The sequence below is a fragment of the Eleutherodactylus coqui genome, chromosome 4 (assembly GCF_035609145.1).
Source record: "Eleutherodactylus coqui strain aEleCoq1 chromosome 4, aEleCoq1.hap1, whole genome shotgun sequence".
NCBI lineage: Eukaryota > Metazoa > Chordata > Amphibia > Anura > Eleutherodactylidae > Eleutherodactylus > Eleutherodactylus coqui.
Window position 1 is genome coordinate 259,091,870 of NC_089840.1, and position 26,965 is coordinate 259,118,834.

The window sequence follows — 26,965 nt, forward strand, 5'->3', positions numbered from 1 at the left end:
TGCAGAGCCAATCGGATCTGTTCCGCTTTAAATGCGGCAGACATTCAAGAGTTTTTCTGGCCAAATAGGTCATCAGTAGTTTTTGCCTGGAAACCCCTTTAGAGAAGTGGTCACATCACTATTAGGACCTCATTGGGGGATGCTTCCCCTGAAGCAAACGATAGTAACAGGAAGGTATTCAATAACAGCCATAGCGAATGCTCCTGATGCTTCAGCGCTCGGCCCGGTCTAGGTTCTTTGGAACGGATCTATAGGATACAGCTTGGAAGGGATACCATCAGCGATTTACATGTGACAAGTGGCATTTCTCACCTTCACAGAGCTGGTCCAGCCGCAGCCTCTTCACTTTTTGTCTATCCAACAAGTCCATCTTCTGCGGTGCTATACCCTGGCATATCTAGCCCATGTTCCTGCTCGCCAGGCTGCCAAGAAGCAAGGAGTCAAATAAGTTCTCAAGAAACAGCAGCTTATATCATGATACCAGTCTATTTACAAGTAGCAATAAATGCATAGACCATAAACTACAGAGTATCCTTCCTTACCTTTCCTCTTGTCTCAACATATCCTGAGATGTGCGGCGCAAGATTCTTCAAGAAAAAAAACTCGATTTTATGATACGCCGATGCGAGATCTCTAGCCTCTATTTATCTATGTCGCCCCTCAGTGGTTGTGATGAGAGTTGCAGCTTGTCAAGGTTTTTGCCGGCGCATTGCGATAATCTATTGAGCAGCTTTAAATGAGAAATTGATGTTCTTAACCAAATTGGAGCCAAATAAGTGTGGACGCATCTGTCTAGTCAGCTGGGTATGAGGTCCCGCACACAGATTCCGACTTTTCGAATGGAACAGTAAAACGGAAAGCCCTAGCGCCAATGTGAACGAGCCCTTACTTGTTTTAGCAGATTACCAGAGGGAAGGGACACATTTTACCATTCTTCTGTATGATCCGGACCCCGAGGTCCTGCAATGTGACTTTTACACTAACATGCAAAACAATGGTACCGACCTTTCCCAAGGACAGGCCATGCATACATGTTAAAGGGCTTCACACAATCCCAAATCAAACCTGACCACATCATTGTCATTAGTGGCTGCAGCCTTCATACTTAATGGGCTTTTGCCTGATCCTTTGTCAACCCCAAACTTACGGTCAAGGAGACATTCGCGTCGCCCCCAGTGTACTGACTGCATGTAAACCAGCATGGAATCAGTCCATCTACTTTTTTAGAAACTGAAATAATTTCTGTTACCACTAGAGGGCAGTAAGTGTACATAACATAGATACACATTTATATCACTATATCTTCCGGCTGCTTGAGCTTTTTTTCTCTGTTATAAAAGGGTCCATGCTGCGTGGACGGACCCCAACAAGTAGAAGCAGTAACAATACTTCTGCAATACGACACATGAAGGAGCATGCCATTTTTTCGGCTCGGGGAGAAGAAATAAATTGCTGGTTTACAAGTGCGATACTGGTCCGAGTTTCTCAGTTTGATACCATACTCGCCCGAGGATCTACGGCATTAATTAGAGCTAGTCTGGGTCTGCAAGCAAACAGCAATTCTAGCCAATACAGGGCGCCGCCAGCGTGAAAGCTGCATTTTTCCAGTAGTAAAAGAAATTTATATGCGAGTGCGATGCAATTTTTTTGGCTCCCATACAAACTAATGGGAGATTCCTGAAGAGGAGGTAGGTCATGCAGGGGTTTTCCAATTTTGCACAATTGGCGGAAGTGAAAAACTACTGATGTGGATTAACCCATAGAATTTACATGGGAAAATAACCCATTGACTTCAATCTATATCTCCACTGGACGGAACTCGCATGGGAAAATCTGGAGTAAATACGGCCTCCGTTGAATACACAGATGGCTATAAATGGTTTATAGATGCTCTATGGAGAGTCTGGCTGTTATAAACGGCTCTACAAAAAGTGCAAACCAGGACTATAATAATGCTGAACATGGAAGCCAACTAAGTCGCTATAACAGGGCAGCATCCTGCCCCTAGGTCATCCGTCGGCAGTGCCATGCAGATGTTCCTACCCCATGACACTACAGAACAAGCGATTAGAAGCTGCTCTGACGTTTTCCTTCAGTGGCCAAAGTTACTAAAATTAAAAAGTTAAGTTGATATAAATCTGTGCAGAAAATCTAAAAATTGTTTAAAAAAAAACAAAACAAAAAAAAAAAAAAAAACCACACAACAACTACCAGCAAACAAGTGCTAGGAATATGTTGTCAAACATACCTCCAGTGAAAACCAGAAATGTCTGTGCCCTCAGGCCCGTCCGCATGTACAAGCTCAGCAGTATGTGCCTCAAGCCTCACCTCCATAACTCACTAACAGGAAGCTGTCTGCAACGCTACAGATTAGTGGTGCTACAGCTCTGACTTGGTCACTGTTTCTACATGTCTAGTAACTTACTTTGCGCTATATACTACTACCCCTCCCCTCTTAGGCCTCAGTCACACGGGCGCATCGGCACCCGTACACCGGCGCCGATGCGCCCGTGTGACTGACACCAGCAGACGGACGTACCTGCAGACGGCCGTCTCTCTGCAGTGCTGGAGGAAAGAACATGTGACCGGCTTCATTGCCGGTCATGTGTTTTTTCCTCCGGCGCTGCAGAGAGACAGCCGTCTTCAGGTACGTCCGTCTCCTTCCTGCAGTTACACGGGCGCATCGGCGCCAGTGTATGGGTGCCGATGCGCCCGTGTGACTGAGGCCTTACAGTGCAGAGACCAAGGGAGAGACTGTGCTGGACTCATTGCTGATGCTGCTGTAATCACAGTATTTATAAGCAAGATTTCTCTACACAAACAGCACGGCTTGCAGCTCCCCGTTTGGCTAAGGCTGTATGCGCGCAGTCTCGGCAATAAATCGGCGCTCCCTGCTAGGCTATGAACATTACATCACTAGTGACGTAGCATACATTGCCCGGCAAGAAGACTGCCTGTGAATGGACGCTTTGTCACTGGAAGTAGAAGATCCGACCAGCTTGAGGCGAGATGACCCGGGGAACTGGAGAAGATGCAGTAAATAGACTAGGGAGGGATAGATAAGTAAAGAATTTAAGGCTAAAGATGTGAACAGAACCTTAGATAAAGTGATTTTAGATAATTTCTCATTATCTAGCAATGTCTCTCAACAGGGAGGAAGTAAAGGGCTGCAATAAATTAGGTCTTATCCTACTCTGACTGATACTGAATGGAGTGTGTGGTCTCCAACAGCTTAGTGGACTTATGTTTTAACTGGCATTTACACACGAGTGCTATGGTGTTTTTAAGTGGAAGACTGCAGTTACATTCAGGCTGGTGTCATCTGCCTGTAGCAGAGGTCTAACTCTGGTGCCAGTTTTCAGTAATGCCCTTATGCCGTTGACTCTGGTTGGGTGGGGACAATGGTGTATGGAGTTAAATACCCATGAATTATTGCTTGGCTTTACAACATGTTCCTTTTAGAACCTTCAGAGGTTACTTTTTTTTTTAAACTAGCTTTGCTGCTGTGGATTAAAAGGATTTAAGCTGCCTGTTGATTGGCTGATAATCTAGGTATACAAGGCCTATGGTGCAATTCAGCAGTGTTTGCAGAGAGTCTTGTGAGGAACAAGCTGCCCCAGTGCTGCTGGAGAGCCGAGAGCCAAATTACTGAAGTGGCGCTACCCAGCTGTTGCAACGCCAGTGCCAGAGGGAGGTCTGCCAATCATCCAAGTAAACATCAGCTGCAATTTAAAGATTGCAAGTGGGGAGCAGTCAACAGGAAAAAGACCACCAGTGAGAGCAGATAGACCAACAGTCAGTAGCTGGATATTCAAATTTCGGTGGGGTGTAATCATGACTTCCATCATCCAGGCCCTTCACTACTAAAACAAACATCATTATACAACCTCCCCAAAGGTACTGTGCTAATAACTTGTTTAGGGGACAGTGACTACATATCTGAGTTAGTGGATTTAGTCATCTGGTTAACCGGAATTCCTGCAAGACTAAGGGACAATAATCAGTCAGATTCTTGCTTGATTGCGGAAATCTGAACGATAATTGTTAAGTGTAAATGCTACCAGTAACTGAAAGACAAAATGAAGATTTGTTCACTTATTGCTCGTTTTCAATGTAGACAGGCATAAAAACCCAAAAACAGTGTAAACAGGCAGTTGTTAATTTATGAACTGCCTGTTTACTGTGAAAGGAGGTGGATCGCTGGAAGGGATCCCCGACCCGCTCGGTCTCAATTTACTGAGTGATCATCTCTCCTGTGTGAAAGCACAGAAGCAATTATTGCTTGGATGACTGTCAGTCGCTTCTGTACCCAACTATCGCCCCGTGTAAGGGCACTTCAGTGGACACTTTCTTTTCAATCAGCATATTCGGAGCCATTTACCCCTGGCCTGGGTAAACTGTTGACCGAATTCTATATTGCGTGCCCGGTATTGAGGACACCCTATTCGCAGGATACATTAATTTGAACGCTAGTAAACTGGTCGCATTGTATCCAAATAATACAGTTATAGGTTATTGCCATGCTGTTCTTTATTGTACATTTAGTAAAGCATGGTTTGTGCAACTGAACTGGTGCAACACCTCTTCGTATCCGGTGTCATATTCCACACCTGCAACTCGTTTCAACAGTATAGTTGATTTTAGAGGAAAAAAAACAAAAAATAAATAAAACAGACTAAGGCCTCGTTTACACGGGAGACAAAGTCACGTTGCTACAATGCTACAAACATGTATGTGAAGCCCATGCTTTCCTACGGGTTCCTTCACACATGAGATGTTTTGTAGCATGCAACAACCCAACACAAAAACCTCGCAGTTCCAGCGATATGCCCGCGACTCGCGAAGTTTTGTAGCCTATTTTTTCCAATGGAGCCTTCCTCTCTGTTGCATTGCACGAAAACGCGATTTGCGCGCTGCAACATTGACAGCATACATCACCTTAGGAGCAATGTCCGACACGACAGCAGCTTCTCCCCGGGTCCCCGGCATTGTTTCTCTTCATTATCTTCTGTCCTGGAAGCGCTGGCTGTGATTGGCTGACACTTAGCTAATCACAGCCAGCACTTGATAAATGGCTGTGATTGGTTTATCGAGCGCTGCTGTGATTGGCTGATGTTTAGCCAATCACAGCCAGCGCTTACAGGAGACAGGGATTTTTAAATCCCCGATCAAAAGAGAAGATGACAACCAGTGCCGGGGACCCAGGGAGAAGCTGTAGCAGAGCCATTGACATCGCTTCTAGGTTTTTTCTTTAGCTGCGGCTTATTTTCAGGGTGCGATGCAACAGAGGAAGGCTCCATAGGGAAACATGGGCTACCATACCTCACGAGTCATAGGCATATCGCGGGACCTCGCACGTGTGAAGCAACCCATAGGAAAGCATGGGCTTCACATACATGCCATTTGTAGGATTGTAGCAACGTGTCAAAATCCCGCAACTTTGTCGCCTGTGTGAACGATGCCTTAAAGCCTACTAGAATTTTACAAATCGGTAACATGAAAGAGGCAAGACTTGCTAAATACCCCTTTCCCGACTCTGGCATGTCAATCTCTGGACCAATATGGAGAGTACCGTGTTTCCCCGAAAATAAGACAGTGTCTTATATTAATTTTTGTTCAAAAAGGTTTAACTTTTTTTATATGTATAGCTGCCTGGACACTATTTAAATTGACTTTTTAAATTAACTTAGCAGGGCTTAATTTTGGAATAGGGCTTATATTTCACGCATCCTCAAAAATCCTGGAAAATCATGCTATGTCTTACTTTCAGGGAAACAGGGTAAAGAGTTGCAAAGAGCCAACATATTCTAATAGACATTCTGGAGGACAATAAAGCGAAGACGGTCGTCCATGATTTACATTACAGCCTCGTTTAATTTGTGCTCGGATGATTACATTAAATGATAGATGCACTTCTTAGAGAATTTATCTATAATTAAGAGATACCATGTTGTCACCTCGGTCACAAATAAAAAGTATAAACATGTCAGGCATCGGGAACACAAAAGCCTCCATTCCTGAAGGTCATCAGAGTTGCCTAGCAACGTAAAGGAGAATTACAATTTATATATGCAACGGGAAGCGTGATTTTATTAGCCTTGACAGCCATTTTCCTGACAAGTTCTGCCTCGTTCTCTTGCCGTCAATAGTTTCTATTACATGCAATACACTGGAGTCAGATTTTGGGGCCATAAACTAATATAAAAAGGGCAAAGTTCAGCTACAGCGATTTCTGCTCATGAGGCGGCACCACTCGCAATAGAACATTCGCATAAAATTCTCCTTTAACCCCATTTTTTGGGACGTACTCCTAGGAGCTCATAGCATATGGAGTTCTCATTGAGGTCAATATATAAAGCCTGGTTCACGCTGACGCGTTTTCCCACGTGCGTATATCTCTCACGCAAGCATGCAGCACATACGCAATGACATGTATACTTGCTGCGTGCCGCCAACCCCCATAAACTATCTTAGCATGCAGTATGCGCCAAGATAGTGCATGCTACATTTTTTTTTTCATGCACGTATTTTGCGCAGCTCGTTTGAGTGGCGGCATAATTTAAGTTTATGGAATTTACTACTGTGCATTATGCGTACAAAAATTGCGCAGGTACGGTCGTGTGAGCCCAGCCCAAGTCATATGCAGTAAGGGTGAAGCAACGCAATCCAGCCAGACTGCCCCCACCCAGGGTGGTCAGTCAGTTTTGCAGTAAAACCATGTAATCACTGGCCATTATGTGCAGCCCCATACTGTGTATTCTTATACGTAGCCCTAGAGCTCCTCCTAGTGGTGGCTGCAGGCAGACACAATTTCAGCTTTTTTCTCTGTGCGTAAGGAAGCATGGGGCAGATTTATGAAACGGTCTAGAAGAACAATTGTCTTATTTGCCATTACCAACCAATCACAGCTCAGCTTTTATTTTACCAGAGCAGAATACAGAATGAAAGCTGTACAGGGATTGGTTCCTAGGGGGCAACTAAAACAGTAGTTCTTTTAGACAGGGTCATAAAACTTCCCAATGGTTAAGAGAGCTGTGTAATAGGACTAGAAAGATACAAAAATGTGTCCGCACCGGTCCACAGGTTCTGTGTGGTACTGCAGTTTAACATCATTCACTTCAGTGGAATAGAGCTGCAATGCCAGGCACAACCTGTAGGGAACAGTGGGGCAGTTTCTAAAAGAGAACAGCCAAACTTTTCTAATCCTGGACATCAGATTTAGGAATTTCATCAGCACAATTTTTGATGTATTAAAGGAGCAGATGGTTTACCCATTGCCCAACGAGTGCCAAGTCGTGTTCAATAGTGTCATACAGCAACCGTTTAGTGCATACAAAGGCACAAATACCACATGCTGTGTGAAGTTGGCACCCCATTGCTCACATAATCACAGACTTTACAGATTGCCATACTTTACCCGAATAGTCAGTGCCCACGTAATGTAATTTTGGCTATTTAGTGCGCCAGTGAGCAATAGTGCCCAAATAATGCCAGCCCCTTGAGAGCCCCTATGCCATCATCACGGTATTCCAATGTACACAACGGCTCATATAGCCAAACCGTGCTGTACTTTGATACAGTGCCAACTTAGATGGCACATGGCCATGAACAGAAATGAAGTGCATCACGCAGGCAGATGTGAACTCACCTGGTCACACACAGTTTGGCTTTGAGCCATCTGCGGAAGCAGCACCTGAAAACCCCAGTTTCTACCCTTGACCCCTCCAAGTGGGATATAATCTTTGTTGCGGGGTCCCCAGGACATTACTTGCACAGATACCTGGTGGTGTGGCTGCTGATGCTGCACAGGGCCGCGTCACTGTACCCAAGGTTGTACACTAGAGAGTAGTAGCTTGACTGGCAGAGGTCTGAGCAGGCAGCAAGCAATAGAGTAGTCCAGTAATCAGAGCCCAGGTCAGAGCACAGAAGTCAGAGTAGTTGAGGATCAAGCAGGAGTCAAAAACGGAAATGAGTACAAAGGGTGCCTTTGTCACAAAAAGACTACAAGAGACCAAACTGCTTCTGCATCTTCTGTAGGGGAGGAAGCATAAGAGAAAGCAGCAGCTGACTGGTAGAGGGTCCGATAGGGATGTGCACACTGGCCCTTTAAGAGGCCAGACAGGAGTGCACCCTATGGATAGAATACAAAGAGGAGGTAGAGGTGCAGCCGTATTGTGGACAAAGTGCAGGTGCAACACTGCTCCGTAGCAGGGGAGCCACAGCGGTAGCGCATCACGACAAGAAGTAGTCATAGTAGTAGCAGCTTTAAAGGCACTAATTTTTTTTGTAGCATTTCTCATGTTTTTGTGCCATTTTCTCCTAAATTACTCAAATGGAACGAAAATTCCATGGAGGTACTGAAATGTAGTTTTTAATAAGAAACTGTTTAATGAAGGTCCCCCCCCCCCCCCCCCCACCCCTCCCCCTGCGTTTGACATTCCCTCAGATAATTTACAATACATCGTTAACATGGCGCAAGATCATAATGGAGCCCCTTACAGAGATTAGTGCTGCTCATATGCCATTACACTGTGTAACTACAGTTTATAAAGCAGTGATATATATGGCCCAGCTACTCTGATACAAGTGAACTATCCTGACTATAGCCTGACTTGTGGAAGCTATGCCATAGATGGTAGAGATGGTGAAGTTGGTGAACGGGCTGAATGTAACTTTTGAAAGAAAGTTTACTCAATACTCCTAAAATGTTGGTGGTCCTCCTGTGCCTCAGTGGTTAGCACTGTAGCCTTGCAGTGCTGGGATGCTACAGTAGGTTCAAATCTGACAACTGCATGTCTTGTACGCCCTTTCCGTGTTCCATAGTCCCATTATACAGCAGACAGTACGCGGTGCTTTACATCACTTGATGCAAAGTGAAATACAAACTTCATGCAGATGTTGGCCTTGATCAGGTCAACAACAAGAAGGAAGCAGCATGGTGGCTCAGTGGTTAGTACTGATGCCTTGCAGCACTGGGGTTCAAATCTGACCAGGGATAACATTCGCATGTTCTGCTCAGACTCCAAGAACATTAATAGGTGATTGTGAGCCCCAATGGGGAGAGAAAACATGAAGTGATGGAAAGCGTTGCATAAAATATATGCGCTATATAAATAAAGGTGAATTTCACACGGGCGAGCAAGATATCGGGCCAGGAAACTGTGCGATCTTGTGAATGTGCGATGAACGAGAGGAGTTTGCGTTAAACAAGCCTCCCATCACTTCTGGGAAGTTGCGGTCCTCCTACATATGACTTGTGCATTTTTCTTTTGAATACAAATTTTTCTTGGAGATTAGGTCAAAAAAGCGCAATTCTGGCATTCTGTATTTTTATTTCTGGCAACAATCACTGTGCAGGATAAAAAAAATTTAAAAAAATTTTTTTAAAAAAAAGGCAAGCCAAAACAACAACAACAAAAAAAAGGCATGTAAGGCCGGATTCACATGGCCGAGAATCTCATGCGAGTTTAGTGTGTTGCGAGAAGCACGAATACGGACTCCATTCTTTTGAATGGAGTCATATATAGGAACGATATTTTCCATCACCACCTCATGGCGAGGTAAAAGGGAAAGGATTGTGGCAGGTCTTATCTTTTCACATTCCTTGGAACGCATCGCCCATTGTTTTCAATGGGATAGTAAAACACATCGTACACCGTGCACACGATGCAAGGTGTCCCATTGAAAACAACGGGAAACACTTGCCGATCCTCTGACCCGCCTGAAAGCGGCACCGGAGGCTCGCTACTTCACAGAAGAAGGGACGGTAGACGTTATTGCCAAAACACCACCATAAAATGGACGTTGGCAAGCTCAATATTAGGCCGAGTTTCTCGGCCAGATATTGGTGCTCGCCGGCGAGTAGGTAGCCCTTGGCCTCATGTCCATGGGGAAAATGGAATTTAAAAATCTGCGTAGGTGTCCTGTGCGTGCAATCCAGGCCACAGGGAATCACTGGGCACCCACAGGGAATCACTGGGCACCCACAGGGAATCACTGGGCACCCACAGGGAATCACTGGGCACCCACAGGGAGTCAAATACCTGCGGATGTCATTTACCCTGGCACGCGTGTGAAAACAACTGCAGCATGCTCCATTTTCACCAGCTTTCCCATACGGACGGCTTTCACTGAAGTCAATGGAAGCCGTTCGCACCATGGCACAAGTGCAGCTGCACTGCGTCGATGCTGCGGATCTGCAGCAAAGAAGCAGGACACTGAAGAGAAAAAAAAACGCTGCCGGCGTCACAAGCGCATCTGCCGTGCAGAAGAAAGATCCGGCCGCGAGGAGAGGCGCACCACATCCGGACAGGTGAGTTAATGTATTTTTTCGGCCTCATGTCTGTGGGCACAGCTGGAAACTGCTCAGAGATTCTGCACTAGGAATCCGTGCGTGCCCGTGAACACCAGGCCTTACTTTGATAAATCAAACTCTTACAGACAAGGCAATACCAAAACAGTTTTTTTTTAAATTATAGATATGGGAAAGAGAAGGAAATTTTTTTTTTTAATTACATTATACCGCATTTTGACAGGCAGCCTAAAAACGCCTTCAGAAGGCCTCTGGCTGCCAAGGCAACCAAACGGCACCTCAAGATCTCATTGCAGGGGGAAGGGGCGTTTAAGACCCCTGAACTTAGATCAGGACATTTAAGTGTTGCCGCCAGAAGAGTGTCAAGGGGTTAAACAGCTGGAATATACTAACTCTATGCAGATGTCAGATTCGAACCTAGGACCTCAGTTCTGCAAGGCAACAGTGATAACCGCTGAGCCAAAGAAAAAGAAAAACCATCAACATCCACCTTCTTCTGCGGGTTGGGCCAAGACGACCCATCCGAGGTTTTGGTTCATCGCAAACTGAACTTCCTGCAGAAGTTCAACCCAAAACGAGGTTCAACTATTTCAGTTAGCTGAAAACTTCTAGCTGGTTATCTTGAAGAAATCTGTAGTATGAAATTTTTTAGCATTTTAATCGTACTCATCAAGGGTGAACTAACCTTAGAGACGGCCCCTGAAATTTTCGACCTGTCGGTGGGGTGTCTACTGAGCATCTCACCACCCTCCTCTTCTAGACGGTGGTACAGACTAACAGTATACCGCAATCCTTGGATATAATGCCATCAACTAGAGTCCTTGCTGTTTAAAATACCGGCCAGTATAACTTATCACCTTAAAGTTGCCATTTCCTACTAAAGAGGAGGGTCCAGCACATCAATTCCGGAACAGTCCCAAGGGTGAATCACTAGCAACCAGAGCCATTAATTCAATGCACAGGCTGCACACTTATGAGCCTCAAGTCCCTAAAACAATTTTATGCAAACAGCCGTCTCTATAACTACACATCCTTATTACATGATCATCATTTAGAATTTCTAAGACAAGAAGAGGCCACAGCTGTTCTCTGAGAGATAATAAAAGGCACTTAGAGTGAAAAATGAGGTCGGTAAGTAATTAGATAAATAGGAAGGTTTAACACAGGGTTTGACAAAATACTGGCGACTTTAGGAGACCGTTAGACCACTCCAAGAGCCAACCGACATTTAGGAGCCCATCTAGAAGGAAACTCATATGGATCAACAGAAAACATTAGAAAAGGTTAGGTAGGGAGTTTCTACAGTAGTGGCCATCTGGTTCCTATCCTTTCCTGGTTTAATAAGAGGATTTAGAAGCCATGTCTACCTTCCCAAGAATTTTATTTATTGACTATATAAGACATGCCAAGTGAAAGAAACCAAAAAAAAAAAAAAAAGAAACTTAAGGGCCAGTCTATTGATTTACTGCCAGTCATTATGACCAGGTCAGATTTACTTGGGTTTATGCTGTCTGTAACTAGTCAATTTCTCAAATCTGAGTGATGCTACTACAGGTCACCTTTCACATAAACTGCTGAGACGGATACAGACACTCCAAATGACAGAGCTCCTGACACACAGGTATAATAGAAGAGATCACAACTAGAGATGAGCGTGTCTACTCAGTTCGGGTGTTTTTGAACTCGAGCACCGCTTTTTCCAAGTAACTCACTACTCGGACGAAAAGATTCGGGGGGGCGGCGTGGTGGAGCGAGGGGTAGCAGTGGGGAACAGGGGGGAGCTCTCTCTCTCCCCCACCCACTCCCCTTTGCAACCCCCTGCTCACCCCCGGCGCCCCCCGAATCTTTTTGTCCGAGTAGTGAGTTACTCGGAAAAAGCGGTGCTCGAGTTCAAAAACACCCGAACCGAGTAGGTTTGCTCATCTCTAAATCACAACTCATCCTCCCAACTATATACTTATGGGCTTCAGATTATTTAGGAGAGTATTGCTGGTAATTATAATTAAACTTCTCCCCAGCAGGTTAAAATTACAACTTTTTTGCAAACTTGATTGACATCCACTGGACAGTAAAAGGCACATTACAAGGAAGGACGGCAGTCTTTAAGTGAGAGAGTGTTAGGTAAAACCATGTTTATTAAAGGGGATATCCAGGCAGGCAAAATATGTACCTGATCCAGTGAAGCCGACACCACCACTGGGTTATGTGGTTGTAACTCTTCCTCCACCTTCCTATTGTAAGGACGAGGCTGGCTGTTGAAGAACCAGCCCCGCTCGGACAATCGGAAGATGGAGGAAGACTCAACCACGTGACCCTGTGGCGGCACCGCTGGATTGGTTAAGTATTTTGGCTGTCTGGATAATCCCTTTAAAGCCTCAAGAACACAGCAAAGCCATGTGCAGCTGCACGGGGCTCAGTAGGCATTACTCAGCCATTCTCCCTTAGAAGCAACACCCCTAGGCAACAATACCTTATAAAATAGCATCAAATGAGCCTTCATATAAAACTGGAGGCAGGGGGCCCCATAGGCATATCACAGCTCCATACAAAGAAGAAATAGGTTTTTGTGTGTGCACCCCTAGTATAAGCTGCCTGGTTCAGCCACATCTAATACACAGAATGGAATACAGCCTTATGGAGGCGAGCGACTAATATAATGAAACACCAATTATACTCTGGCCAGAATACAACACAAAGTGTCAGGAAACACTAGATTACACATCCCCAATTCAGGGGCATTAAATGAGCACAGCATACAATATGGTGTACAGCTCAATGATATCCTCCTCTGTAAGGCACACTATAGCATCCATACTATCCCACAAGCTCATTGCCTTCTAGATGTTCTACTAATGAGGCACAGAACTTGCCGGCTGCAGGCAGAAGTCGCCAGCAGGTATTGCTGCCATACATTACTGGTGTTCTGGCCGCTTCAGTCATTGGGCACTAATTGGCAGCCAATGTCCATGGAATACTAATAACCTATAAAGGAAAGTTACAAGTCCTGATGAAGAAACAGCAAGTCCTGCAGCCCTCATCGGAATGAAGAGAATTACAGAGGCAGAATGAGTGGTGGCAAGTTCGTTCTTGGGGTACTTTTAGGCTGGCTTCACACGGACGTTTTTGCGCACATAATACGCAAAGAATAGAAACCAATGATTTCTATCAGTCCATTCACATGTGTGTATTTTGGTACATGCATTTTGGTCATGCAAAAAAAAAAAAAAAAAAAATATGATATGCAGAACGATAGGACATGTTCTATTTGCACACCAAAAGGTCCCAATAGAAGTCAATGAGGTGGTGCGCACTATGCAAGTAGATGCGTGGAATTACGCAGGGTTTCAAAGGGAAAAAACCCTTTGGAACTCTGGTGAATTACCCATTTCAAATCGAGAGTTTGTGTCCCATGTGCAGAAGAACATACCCAGAGGTCAGAAAAGGTACAATAAGATGCGCCAAAACGTGAGCAAAAAAGCCTCATAGGGCAAAACAGTTGCCCTTACACTTGTGCAAATCCTTACATGGGCCAACTATAGGCCGAAGAAGAATTCAAAGAGCAGTTTTAAAGGAGCTTTTTGCCCTCTTTTTCACTAATGACCTACCCTTTTACTGCTCACTAGAAAAGCTCAATACTACAGGCCATCAGTAGTTGATGGACGGGGGTCTGCCACTCTGAACCCCCGCCTAGCAGCCGATCGCTCAGCGGGCTGGATGTTATCATATGTGGACAGGGGAGGAAGTGGGAGCGATAGCTTCACTCCCATTGAAAAATCAAATGGAAGCCCCTCACTGCTACAGCACTTCCCGCTCAGGACAGGATGTCCCGACCAGAAGAGAAGCAGGAAGTGGAGGTGCAGCACAGCCCTTCCATTAATTTGAATGGGAGTGAAGCCAGCGCGCACACTTCCTGGGTTGACGGCTAATGACAATGTCCTGCCCACTACGATCAGCTGATAGACGGGGATCCTGAATGGCAGACCCCATACCATCAACTATGGATAGCCAACTCGGAGGCTAGGTCATCAGTAAAAAAGGTCAGGCAACCCCTTTAAGCGATAGTGGTCCAAAGTAAACGGAGCGAGAAACCTCTCAGTTGCTAGTCGCTTTGTGTCAGCTCACTGAAACGAAGAGCCTCGGGAGCCACGTCTTGCTCAGTATAAACAGGCAATCATTCATCGCCTCCATTCACTGAATGACTATTGCTCCTGTGTGATAGTTATCCTGACTAAAAAGTACCGTTAGACCAATCTCACAAACAAGTGGGCAAACATGTGCACCATCAGCATGCAAGAGGAGTATACACCAAGCCCGCCCCCCCCCCCCTATATTAGAAGGTTCTGTGAGTGGCCGTCTCATCGGTGTCCTCCACAGGTGTAATTGGCTCCCTCATTTGGCAGTATGGCTGCCTGCATGCTGAGGTTGGTGCACATGTTTGCCCTGTGTCAGTAAGTATATGGCCGTTGTCAGTAATTGTTTTTATATTTTCCTTTCTGTGATAGTCTCCTTGTTTGTGAGATTGTAAGTACCAATTTGTGGTTCAGAGGCAGCCATGCATTTTACCTTTCCCACTGAATTGAATGAGCGCTAAACAATGACATTTTTTTTTTTAAAGATCCCAATGTTGTGTGCACAGACTCATATGGCAGTGCCCTATAGGTCCACCTAAAAAGAGACCTGTAGGAACTAGGGAGGAATTTAGTACCCAGTTTCCCCAAAAATAAGACCTACCCTGAAAATAAGATCTACCCAGTTTTTTCAGGATTTTTGGGGAGGCTTTAAATATAAGCCCCACCCTGAAAATAAGCCTTAGCTGTATTACATAAAAAATAAAAATAAATACTTACCTAGCAGGCTCAGTCCAGGTCCTCCTGCTGCTGTCCAAAGCTCCACCATTACAGGATTCATAAATCCCACCTCCAGGAAGTAATTGTTTCTGATTAGTAGCTCAGCCAATCACAGCCATCACGTTGTGGAGGTGGGGGGGTTATGAATTCGCCAATCAATACTGCGGCTCAGTGCATCGGAGCTCCGGAGATCAGCAGGAGGGACCTGCAGCGAGCTTGCTAAGTATAGTAAGACATCCCCCGAAAAGAAGACCTAGCACCTCTTTTGGGGCAAAAAATTTATATAAGACAGGGTCTTATTTTCACGGAAAACACGATATGCGTAGCATTTTTAAAGTCCACTTTGTTGGAGGTAACATTACCTGCAACAAATGTATCAAAAGGTCATACATTGTTGAGAAATTGGTCACATCTTGGGGCCTTGGATGCCTTTCCTTGAGCGATAGAATATTATATGTTAGAATCATTAAGAACTTCCAAAAAAGGGTTGGTGACCCGGGGATTATGCCGATTGCCAGATTAGAGTCAGGAAGGAACTTTTTCCTCTTAAAAATTAGGGAAAATTGGCTTCCACCTCATTGGGTTGTTTTGCCTTCCTCTGGATCAACATGGAGGGGGGGGGGGGGGGGGGTACCAGGCTAAACTGGACGACATATTCCTTTTTTGGGCCTTACATACTATGTTACCAAATAACTATCTTTACATACACATTATATTATAGCTATATTAACAAGGTGAACATCAAAACAAATGTTGAGAACAACACTTGCGTCTCTCCAACAGCACATCATCCGAGAAAGTCATGGCTTTGGTATCCCAGGCTGGCTCAGGAATTAATGACTTTACCATCGAGAAAACTCTGAGGTCTGCAAGCCATCTCATCTTCCCCCATGAAGGCCAAGAGCGCAGAGCTTCTGCATAGCGAAATATAAATAATCTTTAACTATATTTCAGCTACTATTATATTACTGCAATATTATCAGTCAAACACAGAAAACTGGAATCTGAGGTCAATCAATCACAATCAACAGGTCAATTGCTGAGGGGTGCAGAGCAGATCGCAGGCGTTAGGCCAATTAGTAGCACGGTGAATGAACACTCCTAATTGTCATGTGTATCTCCCAGCTCCATAGGCTACAAGCTTAAAACGACCTCCAGGTTTTAGGAGTGGCTGTCCTCAATGAGGTTACCACAACGGGCTATGCTCGGCCGCAGGCCAGAAGAGACATGTGGCCTATGCCATACCACTGCAGGTGAGATGGAACAAGAACAAGACAAGCAAAGGGTTTAATCGTTCTCCCTCTGTGGTACACTTAATTTTGGAGGCACTATGGGATAGCATTATTACTATTAATGGTGGGAGAATTAGTATAGGTGGCACTATTTGGGGCACTTCGTCACTTCTACTTTTTTGGGGACCAGGATATCGTTTTCTTTGGAAGCTCCATTACTATTGAGGGCATTATAGTCGAGTTTTTCTGGTGGAATGTAAAGGAGAACTTACTGTTGGGGCACTCTGCCTGGCACAATTTTTGTAAGTACATAGTAGACACTATTGCCATCAGGGGCACCATCACTCTCAGAGGCACCATTTGCTAAGCATGGTTTTTGAGGGTGGTATGTGTTGCACAATTAATTGTAGGGGGCACTACTAGTTTTTTTTAAGAAGGTAAACTGTACGGCACTAATAATCCTTAGTAGAGCATTTGGGGACACTTGGCAGCCCAAGAGACACAGTACTAATAGTAGCAGCAGAATGACACAGTTAGGGCACAAGGATGAGGAATCTGCATTCAGGAGATGGAGAGGATCACAGACACAAAAAAAAAAAAAAGTAAGGAACCCAAGACGTGCCTTCAGAAGTTGCTGCACAGACATGTGACTGGAAGCAGCATTCACGGTGGTCTGGAGCAATTGGAGAACATGAGGAAAACATCTACAATCAGAAGACATCACCTGTGAGTCACTGAAAGTTTATCTGTAGTGCTGTATTCTCCTGTATGTTCAGGGACAGTTCTCTGGCAGTGCCCTTGCTAACTTTCACAGCATTCCCCCTGTGGTCCTTTCATAACTTATCAAGTAGAGCTCAAAGTTACCAATCCATGGTTGACTTTCCCCATTTTACAATGTATGTATCACGTTTGATGCAGTTACTGTGCATACAGAATCAGAACGGTATAATTTGCAAATATTGAAGTCTAGTTGTACTCATGCTGTGCATTAATAGAAGAAACATGCTGTATGATCAGAAACATCCCAACATCCTGCAGTCGGAATAAGAAAGCTCTTTCTGTTGAAAACTCAAGTGAACCCTAGGCCTAAAATAACCCAAGTAATGCAGAGCATAAAGCGAACAATACGGTCTTTACCATGCGCGGGGCGGCTATTTTTAGAGAAACGACTCTTTTCACTAGACTACATCTCCGTTACAATAAGTACAGAAAAAGCTCAATAATTACAGCTGCAGACTACAGATGTAACAATGAGAATCTGCTCAGCAAATTATAGGCCATGGAAGGGCTCACCCAATGGACAATGTTGTGAGTATTCGGCCTTTTCACACTAGCGTTTTACTTACAGTTTAACTGTTCCATTTTGGGGGGGGGGGGCGGGCAGTTAATCGGAAAGACAACATTTTATTCTTTGTGCCAATAGACATGCATTCAAAAAAAAATTTTGATTTTAATTCTGCAGCATGTCAATTCATTTCTGCAGACTGTCATCTTGGAATTTACTCCTTTCAATGAGGCGGGCGAATTCCGCAGCCCATCCACAAAAAAAACTCATATGTAACACATACAGATTCTGCAGCGGCCCCAAGGGGGTGTGTCCCAATGCAGCATATTTTGCAGTATTAGACTATACGGACTTACAGAATTTGTATGATAGTGCACCGCATGAAATTGGGAGGTACATGGAGATGCATTATGGACAAGCTGTGTGCCAGTTTATCATCCGTGTAATACAGATCCCAAATACGACCGTGGGCATAAGGCCCAAGAGATACAAATAAAAGAGCTTTAACCACTTCCTACATGTACAGTGGATGCCAAGTTTCATTGTACGAAGCCCTGCTCAACGTGCAGCACATGTCCGCTGTCTTTGATAGCTGGCACTTGGCCGTAGCGGTGGGGATTGGAGATCACTTCAAGCCCCAGAATTGACAGTAGCATTTAAAGAGTGCTCCCCCTTTCACCCGAATGGCCTGCCCACAAGGACATCGCTGGCTGCTGTTTTTTTGCCATGTAAGCCTGAGGGCCTGTGAAGGCCCCCAGACCTGCCTATGGCAGAGCTTAATAGAGTTCTAGTTAAACTATGATATACTGAAATACTGAAGTATTGCAGTATACTGTACAGGCAAGATATTAGGCAAAATCTTATCATAATTTTCCTTTGTTTACTAATAATTAAGTTCATTAAACTCTTTCCCAGTCACCACATGGGGAGGAAAAAAAAAAAAACTGGATCACCACATCCATAAAAGTCAAATTTATCAAGATATCACATTTATCCCATATAGTGAACACCAATAGGAAAAATAAAATAAAAATTCTGCAGCAACAGACCTGCATTTTTTTGGGGCACACCCAACACGAAAAAAAAAAAAGGGAAGAAAAGCAATCAGAAAGTCACTTGTACTCTGAAACAGTACCAATGAATACTACAGGTTGGCCCAGCAAATACAAGCCCTCACACAGCTGTGACCATCAAGTTATATGGGGGGGGGGGGGTCAGAGTGTCACCTTAAGATCTATGGCACCAAGACAATAGGATGCAGTTATTGAAGTTTGGAAAAGACGACACACACTGTATTTTCGCCTTGCTGGCAGGTAAGTTTCCATTGTCTCCCGCAAGGGCGCCTATGCAAGGCTTGCAATTTATATGCAGCCTTAATCCATTACTAACTAGACTAGGAGAGCAGAATATAAATGCTTTCCATAAATTGGATGGACAGCAAATGTGAAACGTATCCTTAATCTCAGGGAGATAAACAGGTTTTCCTGAAGCCTCTCACCTTATTAAACGGAATACTCATGCATACAAATTAGCAACAAGCGATGACATTTCCAAGATGAAACCTTCTCATTTACAAACTATTCTAGAGCGGTTTAAAGCTGTCACATTCATTTCCCTCTACACATCTTGTAAATGTCACAGATCCTAGAAGAGCGATGGCGGCATTGTTTTTTTAAATGCGCCGTTTTACTTGGTCCAAGGTGAATCATCCATCGGTCACCGAGTGCGGCTGACATCTGCAACGACCATGTCTTACACTCTCTGCCCTTCCTCAGGAGGCTGATGAATGGTTTGTCACCGCAGATAAGGATGCAGCCTTTCTTGCCAGAAATCACAGTCGCTTAATGACATGGGCCGATTGAATTAAGTCATATACCCCCAACCCCCCCTACAGCATTTTATCCCCACCCGAATGTTTGGTGGTCTATACAGGAAGTACACCCACCCAGCTTTTACTCATTAGTTCACTTTTCTGAAGCAACTAGTTCACGCTCCACCATTGTCCAAGTAACTTTAAAAAAAGGGTTGTTCCAAGGACTGGACACCAATCACTAGGCGGTTATCAGCGTCCGATCACTGGAGATCACATCACTGCACCACAATGTCTGGCATAGTCCTTACCTTGTATTGCCGCCACTTTATTCCAAGGGCTCATTCACACGGGCGTAAATACGCTGCATACGTTTTATGCACGTATAGTAAAGAAAACCATTGATTTCAATGGCAGACTAAGGCCGCCAGCAGACGGGCGGAAATTCCGCGGCGGGATTTCCACCGCTGGAAGCCTGCATAGGATTGCGTTAACAAACGCAGCGGTATGTTTGTTTGTCAGCCCCGCACAGAAACGTCACTCACCCGCCGCCGGTCTGCACATGAAAGATCCGGAGCTGCGGGGCGCGGGCGAGTACGCGCTGCTCTCTGCAGGCGATCAGGTCGGGTCCCGCAGTGAGAATTCTCGCTGCCGGATCCGACCCGGCTGTCTGCAGGCGGCCTAAAGCCACTTTCATATATGAGTTCAGTGAAATGCCCCTCGAAACGGCAGTATTTTTAAGAGGCGTTTTTGAACGCATGGTACAAAGTTTGACAGCGCTTTTTAATGCGCCCCATCATTGCATTAAAAAAAACAGATAGCACTCTGCGAGATCCCATTAAAATCTATGGGAATGTTGTACCACAATAGATACGGTGTGCCAATCGCGGTAAAAAGCGCCCGTTATCAGCGTGGCCTGACTGGAGGCGCGTCCTTAGTCTCCGTAAGGCTGCCTGCACAAGAACTGATTTTTGCTGTTGGATCAGCGGCGGGCGTCCGTGCTGCGGATCCACAGCAAATACTGTCCATAGCATGCTATGAGAAAATGCTTTTTCCTGCACACAGTCGGAAAACAATTGCGGTGGATTCTGCGTGGAGGGCTTCCATTGAACTCAATAGAAGGCCCACGGCCCATCCGCAGATAACATTGCAGATAGGGTGCGGATTCAGCGTCAGGAAAAAAAAAAAAAATCTGTACTGCACATGTCCAACGGTGGCTCGCCGGGTCCATCCGGAGCACAGATGAAGAGAAGAAAAGCAGATAAGCGCGGACGCTGCTGCTGTCAGGGTTGGATTCCGCTGCGGGTTCCTGCCGTGTGTAGGCGGCCCAAGATCCATCAGTGAGGCTGGACTGACGGCTTATCATCACTTACATTTTGTGGTGGCCACAAGTGATCTGTGTTGTGGTCCTGAGCTGGCAGGTAAAAACTGCAGAACAGTAGAGAGAAGAGCTGAAAACTCAAAGGTGCCACTAGGTGGAAGGATTATCGTTTAAAAAAGCCAAACATTCAAATGAGCGAAAGTGACCGCAATCATTCAGTCTAAACTAAGAATGAGGATAGTTCACTTTTCGATCATTCATATTATGCAGGCATAAAACCCATTGTTGGCTCATTCGCTTATCATTGGGTCTAAGCAGCAATCATTCAGACCTTCTCAGTCACTAATGTGAAAGACTGAATGATTCTCGTTAGAACTAGCCAATGATGCATCTGCCTGTATGAACAGGCTGCCCAAGAGATAACGAACGAGTGGTGATGTCACTTGTTCATCCAACCAGAATGGGCTCATCTGAAAAGGACCCCAAGGCTGCCACCACACAAGTATTAGCGGCAGCCGCTCGTGCTCGCATTTTCCTGGTAATTGAAGTTCCATCTCCACCCCAGAGAAAAAAAAAAGTATATAATAAAAGTTGTAGCAACACACATGTACCCCAGACCCTAGAATGGTGCCATTAGGAAACACAGCTCGTCCTACAAAAAACAAGCCCTCATCCAACTATGTCAACGACGCAATGCAATCGCTTAGTCCTTAAGGCACAAAATAGGAGTTAAGACGTTTTTCATATTGAAGTATACAACCGATTCATACAGAATCAGAACTTAAAGTCCTTCTAAGCAGGGTGACTGCCAGGAGCGATAGTCATTCAGTGACTGAGAGCGGAGTGGGCGGGAGATCACTAAGGCCACCTATCCCCATGCACTGGACATAGGGAGTGGCTTAAGAATTGAGCGCAGACTGGTTCCATGGGCTGATAGTCACTTCGCTTTTAGTTCAACTAAACACCAAGCGACTCCCACAAATGAGCGATTTCTCACTCCGAGGCCCGTCGATGGCCGCTTGCACATGGGGCGACTATCACCCGAATTCAGTTTAAAGTGTAAAAGGTACCTTTAGGCCGCCTGCACACGACCGAGTCAGATTCTGCATGCGGAATCCGACCCTGTGCCCGGCCGGTGAGCCCTGCGTACCTGTCCGGATTCTTCATATTCCATACCGTGCATGGGCAGTACAGATTACGCCACACCACTGCTAGGCTATAACGCAGATTCTGCGACATTTCTACAACGATGATTGTGGAAGGGCCGTGGGTGCTGACGGCTTACATTGACTTCAATGGAAGCTGTCCGCATCGAGTCTGCTAAAAAAAAAAAAAAGCGATTTTTTTCCTCACGCGAGCATGACACGCACACACACACGCACTTTCCATAGCATGCTTATGGCAGGTATTCACTATGGGATATGGAGGTGGACACCCACTCCGGATTCCGCAATGCAAATCGGGCCATGTGTAGGCTGCATTGATCCCACCAACATTACAGCCTCAGTTTACAAAGATTCCATTGTATTATAAAACGTATCCAAATAGTGGCAGATGGACCCCACTGACTCATAATGGTTTTTGTGGTTATCACAGCAATAACCGCTCTGCCTGCTACACTGCTTGCTGTCAAAAGGGAACAAAAACCCTGAAAAAAAAAAATTATAATAACTAATGATGCCAATGTGAACAGCCTTAAAATGGAATATTGCAGGACTTCTACTATTGACTACTTATTCTCAGGATAGGTCATTACTGGTTGATCGACGGGCGCCCACCGATCAGCTGACTAGTTTGCCTGCCGTCAGTGCAGTGGGACAGATGCCATCATAGGTGGTCAGGGAAGTAATAATCGTCTGACCCTGATCACAATAAAGAGCTGGAGGTGTAATAGGAGGCAGAAGTCCCATTGATTTCAATGGGAATAAAGCTGGCTTCATTCACTTCTGGCACTGACCAGTGATGATGATGTCCGGCCCTCTGAATGATCAGTGGGGATCTTGAGTGGTAGACCCCAACTGATGATCTATCCAGAGTATAGGTCCTCGGTAAAGTCCCAGAATACCCCTTTAAATGTAAAGCTGTTACCTTGGACATTCTGGTATGGTCATTCTTGAAATAAGGTTTGGATGGGAAACTCATCTGTATTGTACGAACAGCTGTAAGACCACAATGAAGAATGTGCAGCAGGTTTATGAAAACACATAGCAAGAATGCCCAAAGATTTTTAATCAATAGGTATTTCATAAATCAAACAAATTAAAGTCACAATGAAAGTCCTACATTTTCGGAGAAGTAGCACCTCCCAGTAATATTCACTAGGGAGCTCTTTATAATCCTGGCACGTTGTTCAATCTCCTCCATATATTGCCACTATATTAACAGCACACATGCCTACTTTAATGAGTATGTAAATCATACATTCTCTTTCAAAGCCAGATTGTGAACGGTGCAATTTAGACGCATGTTCCACCCTTAAAAAGGGGCTATCTGCTTGTAAACTATTGAAGACTTATCCCGAGGATAGGCCATCAATAGTAGATTGGCAGGGGTCTGTTGCCTGGGACCCCCTGCTGATCAGCTGTTTGTCAGGTTGGCACGCTTGTACACTGAGCCGATTTCTGCAGGAAGCAGACAGCTCTGTTCTTACTGCAGTGGCCAAGCTTTGTATTGCAGGCAAATTCCGATTCATTTCATTGGGAACTTGGCTTGCAATACCAAGACTAGCCACTACAGTAAGAACAGAGCTGTCTGCTTTCTGCAGAAATCAGTGCAGCACATGAATACACCGGCCTAGCAAACAGCTGATAAGCAGGGGCCCTAAGCAATGGACCTCTGGTATCCACTATTGATGACTTATCCTGAGGATAGGCCATCAGTCATTTACAACTGGACAATCCTCTGAATTGAAAGAGTGGGGTTGGCCGTTAGGAATCCTAGCCAGAGTAGAGAACAGTACTTAAAAGGGTCTCTCTCTGGAGGATCCATCCTGCATTATATAGATTTTTAATTTGAATAGGCACTGTATGCAAATAAGGAAGATGGAAAAATACCTCTGTAGCGCCACCTATTGGATGACAGCATTCTTAATCAATGTGACTTTTTAACAAGTCTTAACAGTGATTGGGAGTAGGAAACCAAGCCAGAAAACCATACAAAGACATGGAATCCAGCTTCAAGTCTGGCCAGTGACCCTGCGTACCTGATTAAACTGTATTGTGAATGACCATGGCGGCTCGCAGACGGTCATGTGCAGTATAGAGGTTTTTTCCCCTTTGCTTGTACTTCTCGCACAGTCGCTTAGCGATGATGCAGGTGCCCATACGCAACATTAATTGCATATGGACTGCGGATCGGATGCCTCCAGTGACTTCAATGAAGGCTGTCCGCACAGAGCCCGCGGCAAAATAAAGCATGCTGCGATTTTTCTTCCACTCGCGGAATATACAATTCGTATCACTAAAGGGGAAAAAAAAAGGCGCCTTTCATGCCCGTTTTGACACGTCCATGTAAACGGCAATTGCGGATTCTGCAATTAGAATCAACTTGTGCAAGACAACCCCCCCCCCCCCCCGCCCCCATGGGTACATTCTCACAAGCGCGAATCTAGTGTGAGTTATGTGCATTGGGAGATGTGTAAACGTAAGCAGACAGATGTAGCATGTCCTATTTTGGTCTGTATCCATGGAACAGAATCGCCCATTAAGGCCAGCTACACATGACCAGGTTGGACTCCGCGTGCTGAGTCGGCATCTGCGCATACTAATCTTTCCTTCTTTTCTGGTCCGCACGGTGAGTGGTCGGACATGCGCAGTACAGTTTTGTTTTTTTTTTAATCCCTGCTTTTACCACACCGTAACTAGGCGATATTGCGGAATGATCACGGGTACCCGCATTGTCAACGCAGATGGGCAGCAGGTCAGACTGCTTCCATTGAGTTCAACGCTTTTCCCTATCATGCTATGAAAAGGTATTTGCTGCGGAATCTGGAGGCTGATGCCCACTCCGGATTCCGCAATAAAAATCCGACCGTGTGCAGGCAGCCTAAAGTCTATGAGTGCATAAAAAAAAAAAAGCAGTGAAGACGCATTAGCATCTGTGCTCACTGCAATTCTTTTTGTGCCCTCTTTTCTGAGAGTTGTGACAATACTGATGTCACTTGAGCCTTCTTGCGGTCATGAAACTCAGGATGACATGGATGTAAAAAAAAAAAAAAAAAACACACACATACACCCAAAAAAAATTAAAAAATTATCACACTCCTGCAGTGAAAACCGTGCGTTTTTCATGGACCACAACGGCATGAGTGTGTGAACTTGATTCAAGTTTTCCCAAGAATTACAGCCGATAACCAATTCTGACCATTCTAAAAGTGCTGAGCCCTTTTATTCATGAATGATAGGCTCCCCCAATGCTGAATGACAGCTTTCTTCCTATACTGTACACAGGAAAAAGCTGTCAATCAGCAGCAGCTGAGTGGAGGAGCCAGCAGCTCATGAACATCTTCTAGTAGTCCATTGGAAACGAGTGGTGGTGCCCATGTGCGACCATCACTTCCTTCACTGAAGGACAGTCTAGACCCCAGTTCTCAGGATCGATGGAGGCCCCAGCAGTTTGACACCTACCTATTAGTACATTAGCCCCTATAAGGGATAACCTGCTTTCGTGGGATGACCCCTTTAAAAGGGGTTGTCCAAGTTCATTTGATACAGAAGGCCTGGCGATGTCCCATAACCCTGCCACAAGAGCTTCTACATTAGAAGTCCCAAGGCATATTTACGGAACATCAGTCATGTCCCTGTCCAGCCTCTAGTGGTCACACGCGTAAACAACCACACATGTACAGACAATGCAGCCACTGCAGACAATCCCTTTAAGCCATTTTCAATTTTGCATCAAAATCCAGAGGTAGCCCTGCAGATTTTAGTACAGAATTTACTAAGTGTTGTAGTGCGTCTTACAGGCCATTTCCACACTGTGAAAGACGCCTAGGGTTTAATCAGATGCAAGAGTTATGCTGCGCGGCACTCTCCAAAAATCAGTTTTACCGTGCCTTCTGCGGATCAGCAGCTAGGTGAAACTCCTCATAACAGCAAGTCTGCAACAATTCATTGCAAAACCACCTGCAATTCGCAGTATCGTCCATGTGACAGGCCTGGAAATTGGTCAAATTAAGGGCTAAAAGTTGCGGATGCGCAAATACGCTCACCGCTACAGAACGTATTAGTGAATGAAGCAGTCAAACTATTTTTTTTCCCAACTTTACAAAAAAAAAAAAAAAAAATTATTAAATTACACAGAAGATAGTTTTTCTATATGCAAGAAAGATACGGCAGGACCCATGTGCGAGAAAGAAAGGGCAAGTCCTATCTTTTCTCGTGGGTAGTATTAACGCATGCGAATTCTGCTAGTCAAAACTATTGAAATCAATGGTTTCATCCCGTTCGGCGGGTGCGATTTTCATACCCGCCAAATGGGACAAATTCATGGCCGTCTGTCTAAGCCTTAGGGTGCGGGCAGACGAGCGTAGGCGTATTTACGTTCGCACAAGCGCAACGTATAATCGCCCGAGCGATCGTTTTTCACCGATCACGACCAGAGCTGGAAAGCGTATTTTCGTTTGTTCCTACTTTGCAAACGGTCTTTTCGGCGATCGAATATGCATTGGCGCGTATTTCGGTTGCATATGTTCCGTTTTTTTTCGAATTGCCGTTTTTACGCGCCGTAAAATCGCCCATGTGAACGAATACATTCGAAACCATTGCCTCAGATGGTCACGTATATACGTTTGGTCGCAAAAACGCGCCGTTTATGCGCTCGTCTGCCCGCACCCTTAAGGATGAAGTCATATGTCCTAGTCAGACCACCACATTGTCTCACACCGATTTCCGCTAAATCATTAGAAAGCTACATCGTTTTGCTACAATTCTGTGCTACCATAGGCTCTCACCCAATGAATACTATGAATGGTGTAACATTAATCGGCAAAACATATTATCCAAAAAAGGCCACAAATGATACAAACACAAATGTATCGAGTTATTGTGTCATTGTAGCGACCAGCGATTATAAATAGGAGTGCGGATAACAGAAGCTGGGGCCGGCCACATTGTCCCTGCATACATACAAGACGCTAATTAAAAAGGCTGAATATTATA

General features: G+C 45.0%; 1 protein-coding gene across 3 annotated transcripts in view; it reads right to left on the reverse strand.

The window, feature by feature from the left end:
* Positions 1-26,965, reverse strand: part of CTBP2 (C-terminal binding protein 2) — a 98,258-nt gene that overhangs the window by 69,468 nt on the left and 1,825 nt on the right. The window contains exons 1-2 of one of the 3 annotated variants that reach the window (XM_066601178.1): positions 2,249-2,433; positions 313-422 (exon numbers count right to left, since the gene is read on the reverse strand). The exons of 1 other annotated variant lie outside the window; for it this stretch is intronic. In XM_066601178.1, coding sequence (XP_066457275.1) covers positions 313-370 — 58 coding nt within the window. In that variant the 5' untranslated portion in view covers positions 371-422; positions 2,249-2,433. Of the gene's footprint in view, positions 1-312; positions 423-2,248; positions 2,434-26,965 lie in introns of those variants that run through there. One more of the 3 variants, XM_066601177.1, reaches the window with a different exon arrangement.